General features: G+C 37.0%; 1 protein-coding gene and 1 long non-coding RNA gene across 2 annotated transcripts in view; one reads left to right on the forward strand and one right to left on the reverse strand.

Moving 5' to 3' along the window:
• The first annotated feature begins 2,058 nt into the window (after positions 1-2,058).
• On the forward strand, positions 2,059-9,161 carry LOC135848694 (uncharacterized). The gene is made up of 5 exons (XR_010559413.1): positions 2,059-2,287; positions 2,752-2,839; positions 3,179-3,294; positions 7,827-7,965; positions 8,932-9,161. It is a non-coding gene; the product is annotated as an uncharacterized LOC135848694 (long non-coding RNA).
• A 4,868-nt stretch (positions 9,162-14,029) lies between these two features.
• Positions 14,030-19,034, reverse strand: part of Smg5 (Smg5 nonsense mediated mRNA decay factor) — a 31,708-nt gene continuing 26,703 nt past the window's right edge. The window contains exon 16 of the mRNA XM_065368653.1: positions 14,030-15,854. Within this exon, the coding sequence (XP_065224725.1) occupies positions 15,787-15,854 (68 nt within the window). The 3' untranslated portion in view covers positions 14,030-15,786. The remainder of the gene's footprint in view (positions 15,855-19,034) is intronic.

The following is a 19,034-nucleotide window of genomic DNA, read 5'->3' on the forward strand; positions in this document are numbered from 1 at the left end:
GTCAATGACCTCAAGAAACCATACAGACATGTCAATGACCTCACGAGGATACGCTTGCGGGTCAATGACCTCATGAGCCAAGACAGCCTACATTTAAAAGCCAGAAAGACAGATCAATACCTTCAGAGGACATACAGACAGACAAGCGACCTTGAGACGGTAGACAGATGGGCCAATGACCTTTAGAGATCAGTCAGGTGGACAGACGACCTCGGAAAGCCGAGTCAACGACCTTAGAAGGGGAGACCGAAAGATAGATAAAGAGACAGACAACTCTACAAAGCTAAACAGACGGGTCAACGACCTCATGAGCCCAGGCAGTCAACCTTTAAAAGCCAGAAAAACAGATCAATCACCGTCAGAGGACATACAGGCAGACAAGCGACCTTGAGACGGTAGACATCCAAACAGACAGGTCAATGATCTTGAGAGGTCATACAGGCATATGTATGACCTTGGAAAGCCAGACAGACACACAGACAACCTCGAGAGACCTGACAGATGGGGCAATGACTTTGAAAGACTGGACAGAAAGAATACTGTGGGAAGCCAGGGATACGGATGACCTTGAGAGGCCTGACAGGCAGACATACGACCTTGAGAAGCCAGACAGAGGGGTCAATGACCTCATGAGACCCGACGGACGGACAGACAGACAGACAGACAGACAGACAGACAGACAGACAGACAGACAGACAGACAGACAGACAGACAGACAGACAGACAGACAGACAGACAGACAGACAGACAGACAAGTCAATGACCCAAAGATGCAAAACAGACTGACAAGTGACCTTAGGAAGCCAGGCAGACGAGTCAATGACCGTAAGCTGTCAGACAGGCAGACAGATGACCTTGGACAGCCAGACAAGCATGCAGACAACCTGACATCAGGCAGACATACGACCTTTGAGAAGCCAGACAGAAGGGTCAATGACCTCATGAGACCGGACAGACAGACAGACAGACAAATGAATGACCCAAAGATGCAAAACAGACTGAAAAATGACCTTAGAAAGCCAGGTAGACGAGTCAATGACCTTAAGCTGTCAGACAGGCGGACAGACGACCTTGGTCAGCCAGACAAGCATGCAGACAACCTAAATAGGGCAGATAGACACCCACAAGAGGCTGAGCAGGTAGGTCAGTGACCATGATCAATTTTCAAGAGCATATCTAACCTGATTTCACAATACTTTGTCTGACCTTTGAAGAACTTGCAAAAAATGCTGATGATTCTTAACATAATATCGTACTTTTGAAAACAATATCATGTCTATTGTCTGGAAACTTTGAATACAATTTGGTCAATTTCCAATATTTAGAGCCAATGGCTTACATTTTAATCTGATTTTACAATATTTGGACTGACTTTTAAAAGATAGGTAGCTAGATAGGTGAGGAGAAAGTTTCTGCAAGGAAACTATGTACAAGGTATCTATAAAGAAAGTTTTGAACATTTTTTTCATCGCTTAAGTATTTCCTTAAAATTATGAAAATTCCGGTTTAAAATAAACATTTTAAAAATCCGATTTCAATAAGCAGATGTGAAGAAATCTGAATGAATTTCAAAATTTCAAAATTTTAAAATTTTGAAAGATTTGAAAGCTATGTATTTTTATGTTATAAAGCGGACTTTCGAAAGGTAACATTTTAAAACCACATCTTCTTAATTCTGAAAAAATAGAGAACGAAAAAATCTCCAAAGTTTCATAACATACTCGTAGCTTCCTTTACAAAAATTTTAAAAATCGCATCAACCAAGTACATAGGTAATATAGGTAGGTACTTGAAGTTTTGGCGTTTGTTTCTTTTAGATGACCTCACATCAGTTTGGAATCCGAAACGTTCGGTTATTACGTACATGTGTTATCAATAAAATTGCGTGTATGTAATGTATTGCCTCAGTGTTTTTATTAAAACATCAGTTTGGTGGATAATTCAGTTTATAAACGTTGGTGAAAATAAACCCACATGGAGCTAAATATAGATCTAATTTTTTTTCAATCACTACTACGCCAACACTCTTCATATTTCTTCTCACATCATACATACTTAGGTACCTAAATAATGTCTTACAGTATTTCTGCGTCGCGTCGTGACAGCTATATTTTTTCTGTGTTATGTACTCGTACCTACAGTGTTTTCAACGAGTGAATTTTATATCTCGGTACTTGAGTTGCTATTTTTTCGAATATTCGATCAAAACAAGCCATCAACTGTTCTCTAATTGCAAGAGAGTTTTTGAATTTGCTTTTTGCGTATCTATTGGCTGCTTTACCTAGGAGTATGTACCAAATAATGCTTAATGATTTCAAGTTTTTCCCCCAAACAAATCTCTATAGTTTGATAGGTACCTACGTTATTATATTTACCTACGTTTTTTTGAAGCAAATTTGAAATTCTATAGAAATCTAAAATAACACTGGAGGCTCCAGAATGACTCGAAATAGTGAAATTCGGATTTGGGGAATTATTATTAGGTTCAAGACTTGTATAGTTTTAATCATTTTTAGTGATTAAGTACCTGTACATAGGGTCTTGTAAAAAATATCATAAATCACTAAAAATGGTCGATTTTGAATTTTTGAACGTTTTCCAAAATTATAAAATGAATTTGGGCAACTGAAATTTAGGTTATGGGGGTTGTGGACGATGGTTGCTTATATGTATACAAGTACCTATACCGATTGTATCACCCATTAGTCACTCATAATGAAATAGATATGTATCAACTGGTTCTTTTTTCAGGTCATCTGCATTTCAAAATTTAAGAAAATGATGCGACACTCATCTGTTTTACTCATTATATTGATTGCGTTTTCAGCATATTGTTTTGGTGAGTTCCTGACTAGAAATTTTTTTCAGTCTATGTTTTTATTGTTTTCAGTTCACATGGTAGCACAAGGTCACTGATTTCTAATAAAATGACAGTTTCTGTTGGTACACCCTTACCTGCGATATAAGAGCGAGTAAACGCTTTACGTTACAGTTCTGCCTAGCCACGTTGGTATAGCGCATGGCGTTTAGTCACTCTTACATCGCTGACAGAAGTGCATCGACAGAAACTGCCATTATATTGGAGAATCACTGACCATGTGCTACCATTTTGACTAGGAACACCTATCAAACAAATCTTGCATGCAAGTATTGCAAGTGCCTTAAATTTTTTTTTCAGGAGTAATGATCCCTTATCAAAATAGATCTAGACTCTATTATTCCGCGGAAGAAGACCTCACTATTACGTGTACTGGTACAGATGAAATCGCATGGAACCGCTCCTTGAACGAGCATGTATAAAGCTTTCATTATTATTTTCACACAACTTGTGGGCTTAGACTAGATGTGTTTTGGCCAATAAGTACTCACACTCACAAAAAGAGGTTCAAGAGGTGGTAGTAGTTAATCAGGTTTTGAACCGAAAAAAAAGTTTACCTGTTTCTTATACCACCTTATTTTTTTCTTCACATTTTTCAGTAAGTTTTTGTACTTACAAGTGTATTTTGTACCTATTAGAAAAGAGTGATAAAAATAGAAAAATTTTCAGCATTTTCTTTTAAACAAAAAATAAATAAAAAAGACATTTTAGGCATGAAAAACTGTTTGTTTTTTCTTTTAAAAAAGTTTTTTTTTTCGAAATCTGTCCAGAAATCTTAATGTTTTCAGTGGTTCCGTAGAATTTTTAAATTAATTTTTTCAAAGCGCAATTCAGAATTTCATGATGATTCTAAAGATGTATTAAATTTAGTTTCAATATTCGGCAGCACCAAAGATATTCCAGGGGGTGGAATGGAGGTCCGAACAGCGGTCTATGAACTGCGAACATTGGGATGAGATTTTCAAAAATCAAGCATCCCCGCACCGGCGCGCGGCGCGACTCTGAGCTCTAAACGAGAATACTGATGTACAGCTACATGCTCTATATACACACTCTAAAAAGTATACTATTAGAAGCTTACTCAAATTGGAAATTTGGTGGGTCTGAAGATGAAAAAACTGAATACAAGCTCCTTCAAAAGGAATATAAAAAATTGATCAATGGGGCAAATATAGAATCAAACTCTCACAAAGTTGCAGTCTCAAACAATATCTGCAAAACTACATGGAAGATAATAAACTCATATCAACCATGCAAACAAACCATTGACCATTTATTACATTCCAAGACACCAAATATACCAACTCAGCTGATATAGCAAAATTATTCAGCCAACATTTTGCAACAGTTGCAAATAAGGTAGTTAATTCTTCTCAAGCATTAAACCCATTGTCCCTTATTCCAGCTAATGATTCCTCAATGTTTGTGTTACCGGCTACTGCAGCTGAAGTCCCTAACGTCATACAAGGTCTCAAAAATTCTAACTCAAGAGATAGTTATGGTTTAGATGTAGGCTTTATCAGACAAGCTGATCGCTGCATATCTCATATAATTGCTGAACTTTTTAATGACTCTGTAGATCAGGGAAAATTTCCAGACAGCTTGAAATTAAGTATTGTAACCCCTGTAGGCCTGTACACAAGAAAGGAGAAAAATCAAATTTAAACAACTATAGGCCCATGCCCATCTCTGTAACACCAGTATTCTCAAAGATTTTTGAGCGTCTGTTGTATAATCGACTGATACGATTCCTATCATCTAACAGTATTCTAAGTGAAACACAGTTTGGCTTCCGTTGTGGAAAAAACACCACCAAAGCAATATTTAATTTATTGAACAAAATTCTGCAAGCTGGCCAGGAGGGTGAAAATTCATTGGCAATATTCTGTGATTTGTCAAAAGCGTTTGATACCACGAACCATGGAATTCTATTAGGAAAGTTGGAAAAATATGGGATAGGAGGTCCAATTTACAGTTGGCTAAAATCTTTCCTTGAAAATGGGGTATAAATTGTAAAAATCCAAAATGTTGACACTTGCACCTTTTCTGAAGAGAAAATAATGGACAAAGGAGTCCCCCAACGCTCCATACTTGGACCTTTATTATTTATTCTCTATGTTAACGATTTGTCATCCTACATTAATGCACTTCTAACACAGTTTGCAGATGATACAACCACATTTTTAAAGGGTGGTAGCTGGTACACAGTGCTTAAAAAACAGAACATGTTCTCAAAAACTTGATTTGTTGGTTTAATGCAAATTGCATGAGCTTGAACCTGGAAAAAACAGTAACAGTGCCTTTCAATGTAACCCCTAGGGAGGCAGACCTGGTAGCAGAAACTCTCCCAACTCTGCTTAATGTCTCCAGTGCTGCAAAGTTCTTAGGGTTTGATGTTCAATGCAATTTAAAATGGGATGTATACATCAATAAATTAACTTGTCGTTTGTCATCTATAAACTTTTTACTCTTTCAGCTACGCCAAATTCGTCGTCGTCGTCGTCGTCGTAGTCGCGCTCCTTTACAGGAGATAGCGTATACTTCCATCTATATCAGCCGGTTTCTTTCAGGGTCTTACAGGGAGAGTTGGCCGGTGAGTTTGTTGTTAACATCTCCGATCGTTTCCTCCCTCTTGTAGTTCTTCCTTGAATTTTCCCCTGTACCGCTAGCATGAAAAATACCGTTTTCTCATATTTTATGAGCTAAATACATTGGCTTTCTGTTCTTTATATCTTCTACTACGACTTTCCGCTCCTCTCCTATTCTTGCTAATACTTCCTGGTTGGTGATGAAGTCCTTCCTTCCATGAGATCCGTAGTAGCCTTCGATAGCACCACATCTCAAAAGCAGATATTTTCTTCTCGCATTCTGCACTCATGGTCCATGTTTCACAGGAATACTTCAGAACAGTCCATACGTAGCATCGCATAATTCTCTTTCTCAGAGCTAGACTCATTGTTCGATTTCCCAGCACATTGGCTAGGTTGTTAAAGGCGCTTTTTGCCATTCCAATCCGTGATTTAATTTCTTTATGATCTCTGCCATCATTATAAACTTGAATTATCACGATTGGTTTTGGCTTGACCTCCAATCTCACAAATATTATCCTCTCTGATTTTGGAATTATGGCACTGATTTTATCGCTGATTCTGGTATGTATTAATATACCCACACCTAGTTCGTGTGTGTCTTTTCCAGCGTAGATCATTTCATAATCCTTATCTACCCGGTTTCTGCCATTTCCAGTCCATCGGGTCTCGCTTATTCCTAATACGTCGATTTTTAATCTCCTGGCTTCCTTGATTACATTGGCAAGTTGTCCAATTTTATACAAGGTTCGTACGTTCCAGGTTGCGACGTTGATGTTGTTCCGCCTTGTTTTAACTCCGCGTATTCTTAGCACCCTATCCGGCTGCCTTGGCGGATGAGGATCAGCCTGACGGAGACTTAGGGCCATTGCTGAATTGATGTCCATATAATTCTAGGGAGATATAATGGTGTTGGTTTCCCGTTGCCTTCCACCATGGTTTTCTGTTGGGGTTTGCTCCCTTAGCTGAATGTGCCAGTTTTTAGGCGCTGGTATTCGCCTTCTCACTCTGAAGCCCTTGAGCTTCCCTGGGGCTGGAACGAGTGAGTTGTTGGTGTTCTGCAGCTGTTATGCATTCTTGTTTGTAATCCGGTATTTATGTGAAGGTTTGGCCTTCAGCTTGCCACTCCTCCCTGTCGTTCCACCAACTGGAGAATTCTGCTTTGGCCATGTTTATCGATTCCGAGTCCATCGAACAGCAACATGTTACCACCCCGCACAACATGGACGCGCAGAATACCCCTGGTGTTGTCTTCGCCTTCTCATCTGTCCTTGGAGACTGGCTCCTCTTGATGATCCGAGCTACTACCTAGAGACTACCTCTTGCGACAACAACCTGTGCCCTCGCGAGGCTACGCCAAATTACAAATCAAAAAACTCTCAGACTTGCCTATTTTGGACTATTCCACTCTACAATGGCCTATGGGGTGGTTTTTTGAGGAGGTAATGCATATCACATGTCAAGCAAATTCTCACACTATAAAAACATGTGATAAGCACAATTTATAAAATACTTACCTCAAGACAAACATGCAGGCTCACCTTTGTTGATGACCAAATTCTCACTACAATATCACAATATAGGTATTTTGGACATATCTCTCATGGTTTATACTAGGGTTATAACCTTTCCAAAAATTACCCATCCCTAGAGTACTAGATGACGAGGTAACCTTAGAACTCCCCGCTACTGCACAAAACTTCTCCAGTGTAGTACTGTATCATCTGCAGCAAAAGTATATAATCGGATTTGTACAAAAACGTGTTTATTCTTGCAAAATATTAGCAAAATTTATTTTTGGAATCCGGCTTAATACCCATTAATGAAGTTTTTAAACAAAAAATGGCTTTCTTTGTTTAAAACATTGTTCTGTTTTTTTTCATTTGTTTTAAACGTGTTTTAAACATGTTTAAAACAATTTTTTGTTTTAAACATGTACAACCCTGGATTCCAGGGAGTGTAAATAACCAACCAACTGCAAAAAAAATTCAAAAATGCCCTCAAAGAATGGCTGATAACTAGGGATTATTTTACCATGGAAGAATATCTCAGCTCCCTGGAGCAATAAATGTTCAATTTTTATATTTATTTTTTATTTTTTTGTTGAAATAACCTGGTGTAGAATTTTATATAGGTACATGTAGTTTTAACTGCTCATCTTTTTATGTTTTAATTGTGTACTTTTATCCAATTTAAATATGAAATTTGCATTCTATAGATACCTATGTAAGTAATATTCAAATAATCATCTATGTAATGCTTAACCTGATACGATGGCAGCAATGCTGCCGCATGTATCTCAAAAATAAAGAATTGAAATAAGGCAAATTGTGATTTTCTTTTTTAATGTTTGTTTTCAGGATAATTACGCAGTAATTACGGAAACCCCACACAGAAAAATCCTTCAAATAAAAAACGCTTCAGCCTTGAATTCTGGGATTTACCAATGTTTTTCAACAACGAACAGCAGCGACTTCATGCACATTTTTCTTTTTCCTGGTAAGGCTACCTGTTATTCAAGGTTCAAGTAACCCACTAACTATGTATTAAAGAATAGCTTGTAACATATCAAAATAAAGGTGTTTTGAATCTAACTTGAGCGAGAAAATATTCACAAAATTATAAATAGGTACACATAGCTGAAATTGAATTGAGGCCCGTGGTGCATTAGCATCATCGATATTACACTAAATGGATATACAGCGTGTAGAGAGGCGGGTGGGAAATGCAGTGCTCACGAAGTTCACAAGGGAAAGGTGAGGTTATTGAGGCACATCCGTTCGGCGCAAGTGATGCCCATCGAAACGTTCTGCAAAGGGGAAGAGGTGATCAACTTCAAATTTACACGGATCTACTCGGCCACCAAATTTGAATTCAAAATCAAAATTAACCAATCAGATACCATGCGCAGAAAAAAAAATCGCATCAGTAACTAGATCAGCCAATAAGCAACGTTGTTGTTTATTGACGCGGGGTAAATGGACTTGCTGGGTATCCATTTAGTGTAATGTCGATGATTAGCATTACCCTTTAGTAGGAATGGAAAGTAGGTTTATTGAGAAAATTGACTTCAAATGAATTAAGAACAGTAGGCCTGTATGGAGTCTGAGTCGTTGTAAATGCTGCAGAATATCTCTTTCTTTTCGCCCTACCAACATTACTCATCGTGACTTCCTTTTTTTTTGGCAAGAGTATTCGAGGACACAGTTTGGGTGTTTGAAAGGAAGAAAACAGCGAACCAGCATACCCCCCCCCCCTCCGTATAATATCTTGGCACTGACAAATCACATTTCATCGCAATTTGCGATCACATGATCACAAAACTTTCTGGTGTTAGCTGTGCGCAATATTGCTATAGGGATCATGCAATGTGTATTTGCAATGATTCCCTACATGTTGTAGGTACCTACATGGTTTTAATTTCACCAGAATAAATATTCTCCTTCTCCATGCTTTCTGTTTCAGATAGATCCTGTTTCGAATATAGAAAGTGACCAAAATTTCCATACCTTAATATCCTGACTACCCTATCGATGATTGAAGAATATAATCTTGAATTATTAGCACCTTTAACTGGATAATCTAAAACTATGACATAATGTATTACGTTTAATTAACCTAGGTCCAATAATAATATTCGAGTGTAAACTCAACTACATATGTACCTATATTAAAACTAAAGAATCTGCTTGTGATGTCGTGTTTTGAACTAATCTAGTTGTCTTGGCACAAATTAAATATGAATTTGATAAAGTCCATGTTTTAAAAATGAAAAGTCATATTTTTCTATTCAATAATGATATTTACAATTTTTACCTACATCAACACAGCTGCACGAAATGATGAAGTGAAATCTTATAAGATTATTTCTACTTACCTACCTTAATTCATCATCAGTTATCAAAGTTGCTTAAATTAAAAAGTCCCTTATTTATGTACTTCGAAGAATATTTTGAAATTTTCAATTTCATAGGTACTGATACTTATTACTTGAAGTGGCCCGATGGTTCATTGATGTGAACCACAATAAATCAAAGAACAATATAATTTGTATCAACAATTTCTGGTAAGTAGATACCTTTGACCTTAAGAAGTCAGAGAGACGAGCCAATGACTGAAAGAGGACAGACAGGCGCGTCAATGACCTCACGAGCACAGACAGGCAGACAAGCGACCTTGCGGCGGTAGATAGATGGGTCAATGACCTTAAGAGGTCAGTTATGCAGGCAGATGACCTTGAAAATCCGAGTCAACGACCTTAAAAGGGCAGACAAAAATATAGATGAAGAGACAGACAACTCTGGGAAGCCAAACAGACGGGTCAATGACCTTGACACACCATACAGGCAGCCATATGACCTTGAAAGACCAGACAGACAGAATACTTCGGAAAACCATGCAGAGATACAACCTTGTGAAACCAGACAGAAGGGTTAATGACCTCATCAGACCTGACAAACAGATGGATCAATGACCTGAAAATCTCGAACATTCAATCAAATGACCTTGGGAAGTCAGTCGTAAGGGCCAATGACCTTACGAGACCAGACAGGCAAACAAAACGACATTGGGAAACCCTTACAGATGAGTCAATGACCTTAAGTTGCCAGACAGACGACCTTGGACAGCCAGACAGGCATGCAGACAACCTCAATAGGGCAGATAGACGCCCACGAGAGGCTGCTGGGCAGGTATGTCAGTGATCTTAATCAATTTTCAAGAGCATATCTATCTGATGCCACAATACTTTGTCAGACATTGAAGAACTCGCAAAAATGCTGATGATTCTTCACATAACTAATATCGTACTTTTAATGGTGACATTTAAATCTGATTTTACAATATTTGGACTGACTTTCAAGAGAATAGGTAGATAGAAAGATAAATGGGGAGATGAGTTGTTAAAAAAATTGAAAATTGAAAAAAAAACACTAAGTACAAAAATGTGATTTATAATTATAAAAATTCAAGAACGAAGAGAATTTTGCGAATCACTGAAATTATAATAACCGAGAGCTGTTGAGACATCAACATTCTCTACAATGTCTCACACAAATATGAAAAATTGCCAGCTAGGCCAAAATTACTCGTCGATCCTTTGTAAAAGGAAAAACAGGTCGGTTAACAACATCGCCTATAACGTTATCTCTGTTCACAGGGGTATTTTTTTCAACGAAAATTGTACCCTTATGGCAGGGTCGGGTAGTGCGCCGAATATCGTAGAACATTGTACAATGTACATCGCGTACAATATTCAAGGTAACTTTATTCTATTCTATGTAAGTATATTGAAAGTAAACTCGAAGCAGAGGGGCGAAATTCGCCGACAATAAAATACGAGAAAATGTATATATTTGGCAAAGTTTTCTTCGCTGTTTGCATTAAGAAGAGTATTCGTTAAATGATTATCTTTCTTTGTAAAACTAAAAACCCATCTTGTTTTCATGTATGTTTTCATGTATGTATTGTATACGCCATACATACATATCTCTCTCTCCTCCTCGTACATACTCACCTACCCATATACCTTCTACAAGTACATGGGTATTAGGTGCTGATGAGGGCACACTGGGGTAGCTTTGCGTTCTCTATTTTGTTACATGAAGCTAAGCATATTGTAGCGTGTGGAATTGGTGTAATAGCGTACCTACGACTACGAGTATTTGTATTTTGTAGTCTATCAGCCGCAAACCACACTATGCTCGTGAACTGCAACGAGTAATATATTCTGTTTTAGTGGCTGCCAGCTATATGTATACGTAAAATTTTACTTGGCAAATTTTCTCGCTATTCGGTATACGTATACAAGTTTTGGGTAAATAAATTGTAACCGGAGTAATTTCAGCAATCCTTTGTGCGTTTGAGCGTACAATTTCATAGATCAAAGCTTGCTCGAGACCGATACACCAGAATAGGTACAGATTACCTTTGAGATGTACCTTACACTTGCCAAAGTCACTGCAAGCTGCTCATTTCTTCACTTACCTTCAATATCGTGCTCCGTAAAATACATCATATCACATAACAACATCGTGTGACCCTTAGGTACGCCATTTATGACGTATGAACAGATTTCGATGAAACTTGAAAAAATCTCACTAGGCCTAGCTGCACGATTCCTATAAAGTACTAATACGACCCTCAATTTTTAGTGAATCATTCATGAACGAATTGATCAATTTTTTTGAAAGAACCATTCTCACCAACGAATCGATCAATTTATTTAATTTATGAATCAATTCGTTCGCGAATGATTCACAAAAAATAATTCAATTTGTTCGTGAATGATTCACCAAAAAATTGAGTAAATGAATCGATTCGTTCGCGAACGAGTCACTCGTATTCATATGAATCAATTCGTTCGCGAATGATTCGCCAAAAAATAATTCAATTCGTTCGCGAACGATTCGCCAAAAAATAATTCAATTCGTTCGTAAATGATTCACCGAAAATTGAGTAAATGAATCGATTCGTTCGCGAACGAGTCACTCATACGAATCAATTCGTTTGCGAACGAGTCACTCATACGAATTGATTCGTTCGTGAACGAGTCACTCATACGAATTGATTCGTTCGTGAATGAGTCACTCATACGAATTGATTCGTTCGTGAACGAGTCACTCATATTCATATGAATCAATTCGTTCGCGAATGATTCGCCAAAAAATAATTCAATTCGTTCGCGAATGATTCGCCAAAAAATAATTCAATTCGTTCGCGAATGATTCGCCAAAAAATAATTCAATTCGTTCGTGAATGATTCACCGAAAATTGAGTAAATGAATCGATTCGTCCGCGAACGAGTCACTCATACGAATCAATTCGTTCGCGAACGAGTCACTCATACGAATTGATTCGTTCGTGAACGAGTCACTCATACGAATCGATTCGTTCGTGAACGAATCACTCATATTCATATGAATCAATTCGTTCGCGAATGATTCGCCAAAAAATAATTCAATTCGTTCGCGAACGATTCGCCAATAAATAATTCAATTCGTTCGTAAATGATTCACCGAAAATTGAGTAAATGAATCGATTCGTTCGCGAACGAATCACTCATACGAATCAATTCGTTTGCGAACGAGTCACTCATACGAATTGATTCGTTCGTGAACGAGTCACTCATACGAATTGATTCGTTCGTGAATGAGTCACTCATACGAATTGATTCGTTCGTGAACGAGTCACTCATATTCATATGAATCAATTCGTTCGCGAATGATTCACCAAAAATTGAGTAAATGAATCGATTCGTTCGTGAACGAGTCACTCATATTCATATGAATCAATTCGTTCGCGAATGATTCGCCAAAAAATAATTCAATTCGTTCGCGAATGATTCGCCAAAAAATAATTCAATTCGTTCGCGAATGATTCGCCAAAAAATAATTCAATTCGTTCGTGAATGATTCACCGAAAATTGAGTAAATGAATCGATTCGTCCGCGAACGAGTCACTCATACGAATCAATTCGTTCGCGAACGAGTCACTCATACGAATTGATTCGTTCGTGAACGAGTCACTCATATTCATATGAATCAATTTGTTCGCGAATGATTCACCAAAAAATAATTCAATTCGTTCGTGAATGATTCGCCAAAAATTGAGTAAATGAATCGATTCGTTCGCGAACGAGTCACTTATACGAATCGATTCGTTCGCGAACGAGTCACTCATACGAATCAATTCGTTTGCGAACGAGTCACTCATACGAATTGATTCGTTCGGTGAACGAGTCACTCATATTCATATGAATTAATTCGTTCGCGAATGATTCACCAAAAATTGAGTAAATGAATCGATTCGTTCGCGAACGAGTCACTTATACGAATCGATTCGTTTGCCAACGAGTCACTCATACAAATGGATTCGTTCGTGAACGAGTCACTCATATTCATATGAATCAATTCGTTCGCGAGCGAGTCACTTATACGAATTGATTCGTTCGCCAACAAGTCACTCATACGAATCGATTCATTCGTGAACGAGTCACTCATATTCATATAATTCAATTCGTTTGCGAATGATTCACCAAAAATTGAGTAAATGAATCGATTCGTTCGCCAGCGAGTCACTTATACGAATTATTTCGTTCGCGAACGAGTCACTCATACGAATCGATTCATTTGCGAATGATTCAGTAACTATTGATCAACTCGTTCGCGAATGATTCACATAGAAATCAATCAGTTTGTTCAATCGCCAATTGGTTGTGAATGATTCGATTTCGATTTGATTCACTTCGCTTGAAAACGGATCGATTCCTTTACAACAGTTTCACAAAAACTGATTATTAATTGATCAGTTTGCGAATGATTCGCCATGAAATCGCAATCAATTATTTTATATAATCGGCAATCGTTCGTAAATGATTCGATTCGACTGTAAACAGATCATTGCTGTTAGTGAATCAATTCGTTCGTAAAACATTTTTATTTGAAGAAAAGACGTATATAGAAATAACTCATCGAATGATAAGTGCTCGAAACTACTCCATAAAATTACTCATCAAACCTCATTCAAACGTTACTCTCATTCAAAAATAAAATAGTAATCACGCTTATATGCAATTCATTTTATTTTCATACATTGTAAAACATAAACTTATAAAATAACCAACTGTTAGCATAGCAGATGTTTGTAAGTTAGCATTATGGGGGGCATTCAGAGAATAGGTAGGCACATCGAAATTAGAGAAATTAATTTTCAATAGTAGAATGAATTTTGGTTTGTATAGTACGAATAGCTTTGTTATTTGAAACTTGTATACTTTTTGAATAAAAATATAAACGTTACAATAAGAATATAAAAATACATTTCGAATATTTATTTAAATTCGCGAACCTTGTTCGTATTATTGATTAGTCGAAATGTAACGGAAAATGTTCACATCAGTTTTACTTCAACTCTGCTTCATATTTTCAAAATTTCAAAATCAAAACATAGAAAAAACACATTCAGCATGCCCAAATTTAATATTTCATCTTACTAAAACTAAAAATCTGTACGATAAATAATAAAATAAACTTCTACTAAATATTTATACGATACGTAAAATGCTCGCTTCAACTGGCAGAAAGATGTTCCATTCAGCTGTTGGGGAATTTTTCACGCCGTAGATCATCAACTCATCTCCAAACCAGGCGAAAAATTTATCGTAGAATTAACGACTCGTTTTTTATACGATGAGAGAAAAAAAACAGCAAACACCGATATCGTATTTATTTTAAATTTCCATTCCAGTCGAAAGTAAACAGCCTGAGAAAAAAAAGCTCTCAACTAGACCGATTTCCAATCAAATTCAACCCCGCCTTTGGCCGTTAATCCTCGAGTAAAAAAATCGTATTACTTTACAGAGATGAGTCGAATCCGTATCTACGCCGAACCAAAAAACACACAAACAGCTAAAACTACCTAGTACATAGATGGCTAAGAATTAATTACTACACATATCGAACACGCGTATTCGTGTTTCTTGGCGATATTTTATAAATTAATAAAATAATGCTGCTGTTGTTATAGAGAGGTACGTATAGTACACATACATACATAGATAATGTTGTAAGTTGGCTTGTTAATTATATACGATACCGCGTTTACTGTTGCTTCACACATACACACACATACATATTTATATAAGAACAAAAATACAACGAAAAAAGAATTTATCAGCACGCCAAAAAAATAAAGATATTAATCTCGAAATTACGAGTATATACGTACGAAGGGTGGATTTTAAAAAGAATACACATAGAAAGAAATCCACAACGAACGTCGAAAAAGCATCTTCACCCTTCGAAAACACGTAGTAAATTGAAACTCGGACACGTATTTTTTTTATTTTTATTTATTTACTTTATAATACGCGGGTATTGCGGGTATAATCGTTTTTACCCATAAGTATGGTATAATTTACTCGTTTAATTTTCTACTTTGATATAACTTTTCGGTTCATTATCGCAGCCAAAACCCATCTAAAAAATGTTAACATCGCTCGAACAATTAATAAGGCGCGAAAAGAACCGACAAAGTTGATGAAAAATTTAGACCTTTGATTTTGTACGAATTTTCCTATATAATTCATTTTTCACATAACGTTGAGCGAGCCGCGTGCTTGATATAGGTATTATTATTGGCTCATTGAATTTGATTTTCAGTACAACGTAACGTAACTGGACAGTAGCGTAATAATTTTGGTATTGGTATTTTTTTGGTTTTTGTTAAGTAATCATCGTCAACAGCAAAAAACACGTAGGTATCTCGTTTTTGAGTTTAATTTCCAAAGCTGCGCGTACGAGCTACTTCGATACGTTCTGTTCAACCGCGACTTTTTGTCGAATCTTTCCATTTGCCGTAGAAATCAACGATATGTTCGATAAGCAATCCTGCAAATAATAAATTATCGTCATACAAGTATATAATATCGGTTATAGGCGTTAATTATTAGAGACGTTATGCCAAACACCGTCGTCGTCGTCGTCCTTGACTAGATTATAATTATGTACGTATAATAATTATCGATTGGTCTTCTGGTCAGTCCGAACTAACCAACCACCCTTCTTCGGCTTCAGTGCCACTTTTCGCTCGCTCAAAAGATAGATTAAATATTCATAATACATATACGAAAGGGTCGAAGGGTCGCGGTTATATTGATCCCAACGGAGACTGCTGCTATCGCTGTCGCTTTTTACTGCCATGACATGGTATCCCATATCGCGACGATGGACTCCTGACGAAATCTAATGGAATGGCGAAATGAATGGTGTGGTTTGACAGGGCAACGAGCAAAGGTCAATGAAACCGATGGTACATATTAGGGTATTTCATTAGACCCGATCACCCCCCGCCCCCCGCCTCCGCCCCCTAAAAACCAGAGGATTTTGACCAAATTCAGCAGAGACCTTCGTTTTGAGTTGAAAATTACTCAGAAAAAATTTTAGTTCTGGAGGTGCCTCTGAAGGGGAGAAATGAGCCCTCAAAGATAAAGCATTTTCGAAGAAATCGTGGCTTTTTCGCTCCTGTCACTACCCAACTGTTTTTGGGAAAAACTTTGGAAATATTCGGAAACGCAGAGGTGCCAATTTTTTGGTCATTACTGCCAAATTGAACAAATCGAAAAAATTGTATAAGTTTTTGACTATTTCTCTAAATTTTTTGAAATTAAAATAATGACCAAAAAATTGACACCACTACGTCCCAAAATATTTCCCCAATTTATCTTCTGGGACTGCATCATTTTTCCCAAAACAGGTTTTGCAGGGACTAGAGCGAAAAAAACAGCGATTTTTTCGAAATGCTCCCTCTTTGAGAGTCCATTTTTCCACTCCAGGGACACCTCCGGAGCTAAAAATTTTTTTGAGTAATTTTCAACTAACGAGGGAACCTCTTGAGGTGTCCGCCTCCGATTTGAACGGGACCGCGATTTTTGGTAAGAGCATGTTCTAAAATCCCCAAAACCAAATTTTCAGCTGCCCAACTTCATATCTCGATATTTGGCGAATTTTTGAAAATTCAAAATGACTGTTTTTGGCGATTTATGCTTTTTTCAAAAAAGTACGTACTTGACCAATAAAAATGACCAAAATAAGTCCTAAAACTGATATTAATTCCCCAAATCCAAATTTCACCATTTCCAGCCATTCTGGAGTCTCCAGCGCGATTTTTCAATTTCTCCAGAATTTTGAATTTGCTCCAGATGGCGTGAATATGAAGTTAGGCAGCTAAAAATCGAGTTTTGTATTATACTCGACCTGTTTAACGAGTTTATCTACATTTGAGCCGATTCTGGAGAGAACACTTCAAGAGTGGATTTTTGACTAGCTTTTTTCAAAATTAAAAAATCCAAAAAATCAAAAGTTTCCCGTTTGCGTGGAAATTTTTGAAATTCACGCGAATCGCTGTATTTTGTCCAAAATTAACCCCCCAAATCCAAATTTCACAATTTCCAGCCATTCTGGAGCCTCCAGCGCGATTTTAAATTTCTCCAGAATTTTGAATTTGCTCCAGAAGGCGTGAATTTGAAGTTGGACAGCTAAAAATCAAGTTGTATATTACACTCGACCTTTTTAACGAGTTTCTCCACATTTAAGCCGATTTTGAGAGTGACACCTTTTTGATTTTTTAATTTTGAAATAAGCTGGTCAAAAAACCACTCTTGAGGGGTCCCTCCCAAAATCGGCTCAAATGTGGAGAAACTCGTTAAAAAGGTCGAGTGTAATATACAACTTGATTTTTAGCTGTCCAACTTCAAATTCACGCCTTCTGGAGCAAATTCAAAATTCTGGAGAAATTTAAAATCGCGCTGGAGGCTCCAGAATGGCTGGAAATTGTGAAATTTGGATTTGGGGGGTTAATTTTGGACAAAATACAGCGATTCGCGTGAATTTCAAAAATTTCCACGCAAACGGGAAACTTTTGATTTTTTGGATTTTTTAATTTTGAAAAAAGCTGGTCAAAAAACTACTCTTGAGGTGTCCCTCCCAAAATCGGCTAAAATGTAGATAAACTCGTTAAACAGGTCGAGTATACTACACAAGTGGATTATTAGCTGCCTAACTTCATATTCACGCCTTCTGGAGCAAATTCAAAATTCTGGAGAAATTGAAAAATCGCGCTGGAGATTCCAGAATGGCTGGAAATGGAGATATTTGGATTTGGGTAATTAATCTTAGTTTTGGGACTTATTTTCGCCATTTTTACCGATCAAGTACGTACTTTTTAAAAAAAAAGCATAAATCGCCAAAAACAGTCAATTTTGAATTTTCAAAAATTCGCCAAAAATCGAAAAATGAACATGGGTAGCTGAAAATTTGATTTTGGGCGTTCAAATCGGAGTGTGACACCTCAAGAGGTTCCCTTGTAAAAGCTGAATTTGGTCAAAATCCGTCGACTTTTTTTAGGCAATCCACCCTACCAACTTCGTAGCTTTTATGAAAAAAAAAAAATCCCCCCTCAACATAAATTTAGATCATGTCGAAAAGTCCCTCAAGTTCTCAAAAAATTGAAAGTATCAAGTTTTTGCATTCTAATCCTCAGATTTGGTTCATTTTTGAAGGAAAAATAGGTAGGTACTACTTGGTGCAGTTTGGACCACACTCCACCAACCTCCCACCTTCTGGATGAAGAAAAATGGATCTTGAGATCCCTGAATTTTTAAAAATAATTGGGTACACTTACCTACTGGATTATACACAGGGATTCAAACACATGAATTTAAAATTTATAAAACAGTAATTTTTTCATTTTTTCAACTTTGATGGTCTCTATGCAAGGAGGTTAAAATTGCGAGAAGTTCTCGATACAAGGGAAGTTATTCAGAGGAATTCTGACACAGAAATTGCAATTTTTAAAAAATTCATCACTTTTATTTAATTCAAATCCGTTGATTTTTTTAATCTGTGGGCAACTCTAAAAGAAATAATATTCAGCACTGTTGGGGAGGGGGAAAGGGAGGAGGGTTCGACGAAGATTTTTTTCTTGAAAATGAGAATATTCAGAAAGGTTTTGACAAGAAGCACAAAATTTTCATTTTTTTTCAAACTTTGATTTATCTAGATTTTGGGATG

This window comes from Planococcus citri, chromosome 5, assembly GCF_950023065.1.
Source record: "Planococcus citri chromosome 5, ihPlaCitr1.1, whole genome shotgun sequence".
Classification (NCBI taxonomy): Eukaryota; Metazoa; Arthropoda; class Insecta; order Hemiptera; family Pseudococcidae; genus Planococcus; species Planococcus citri.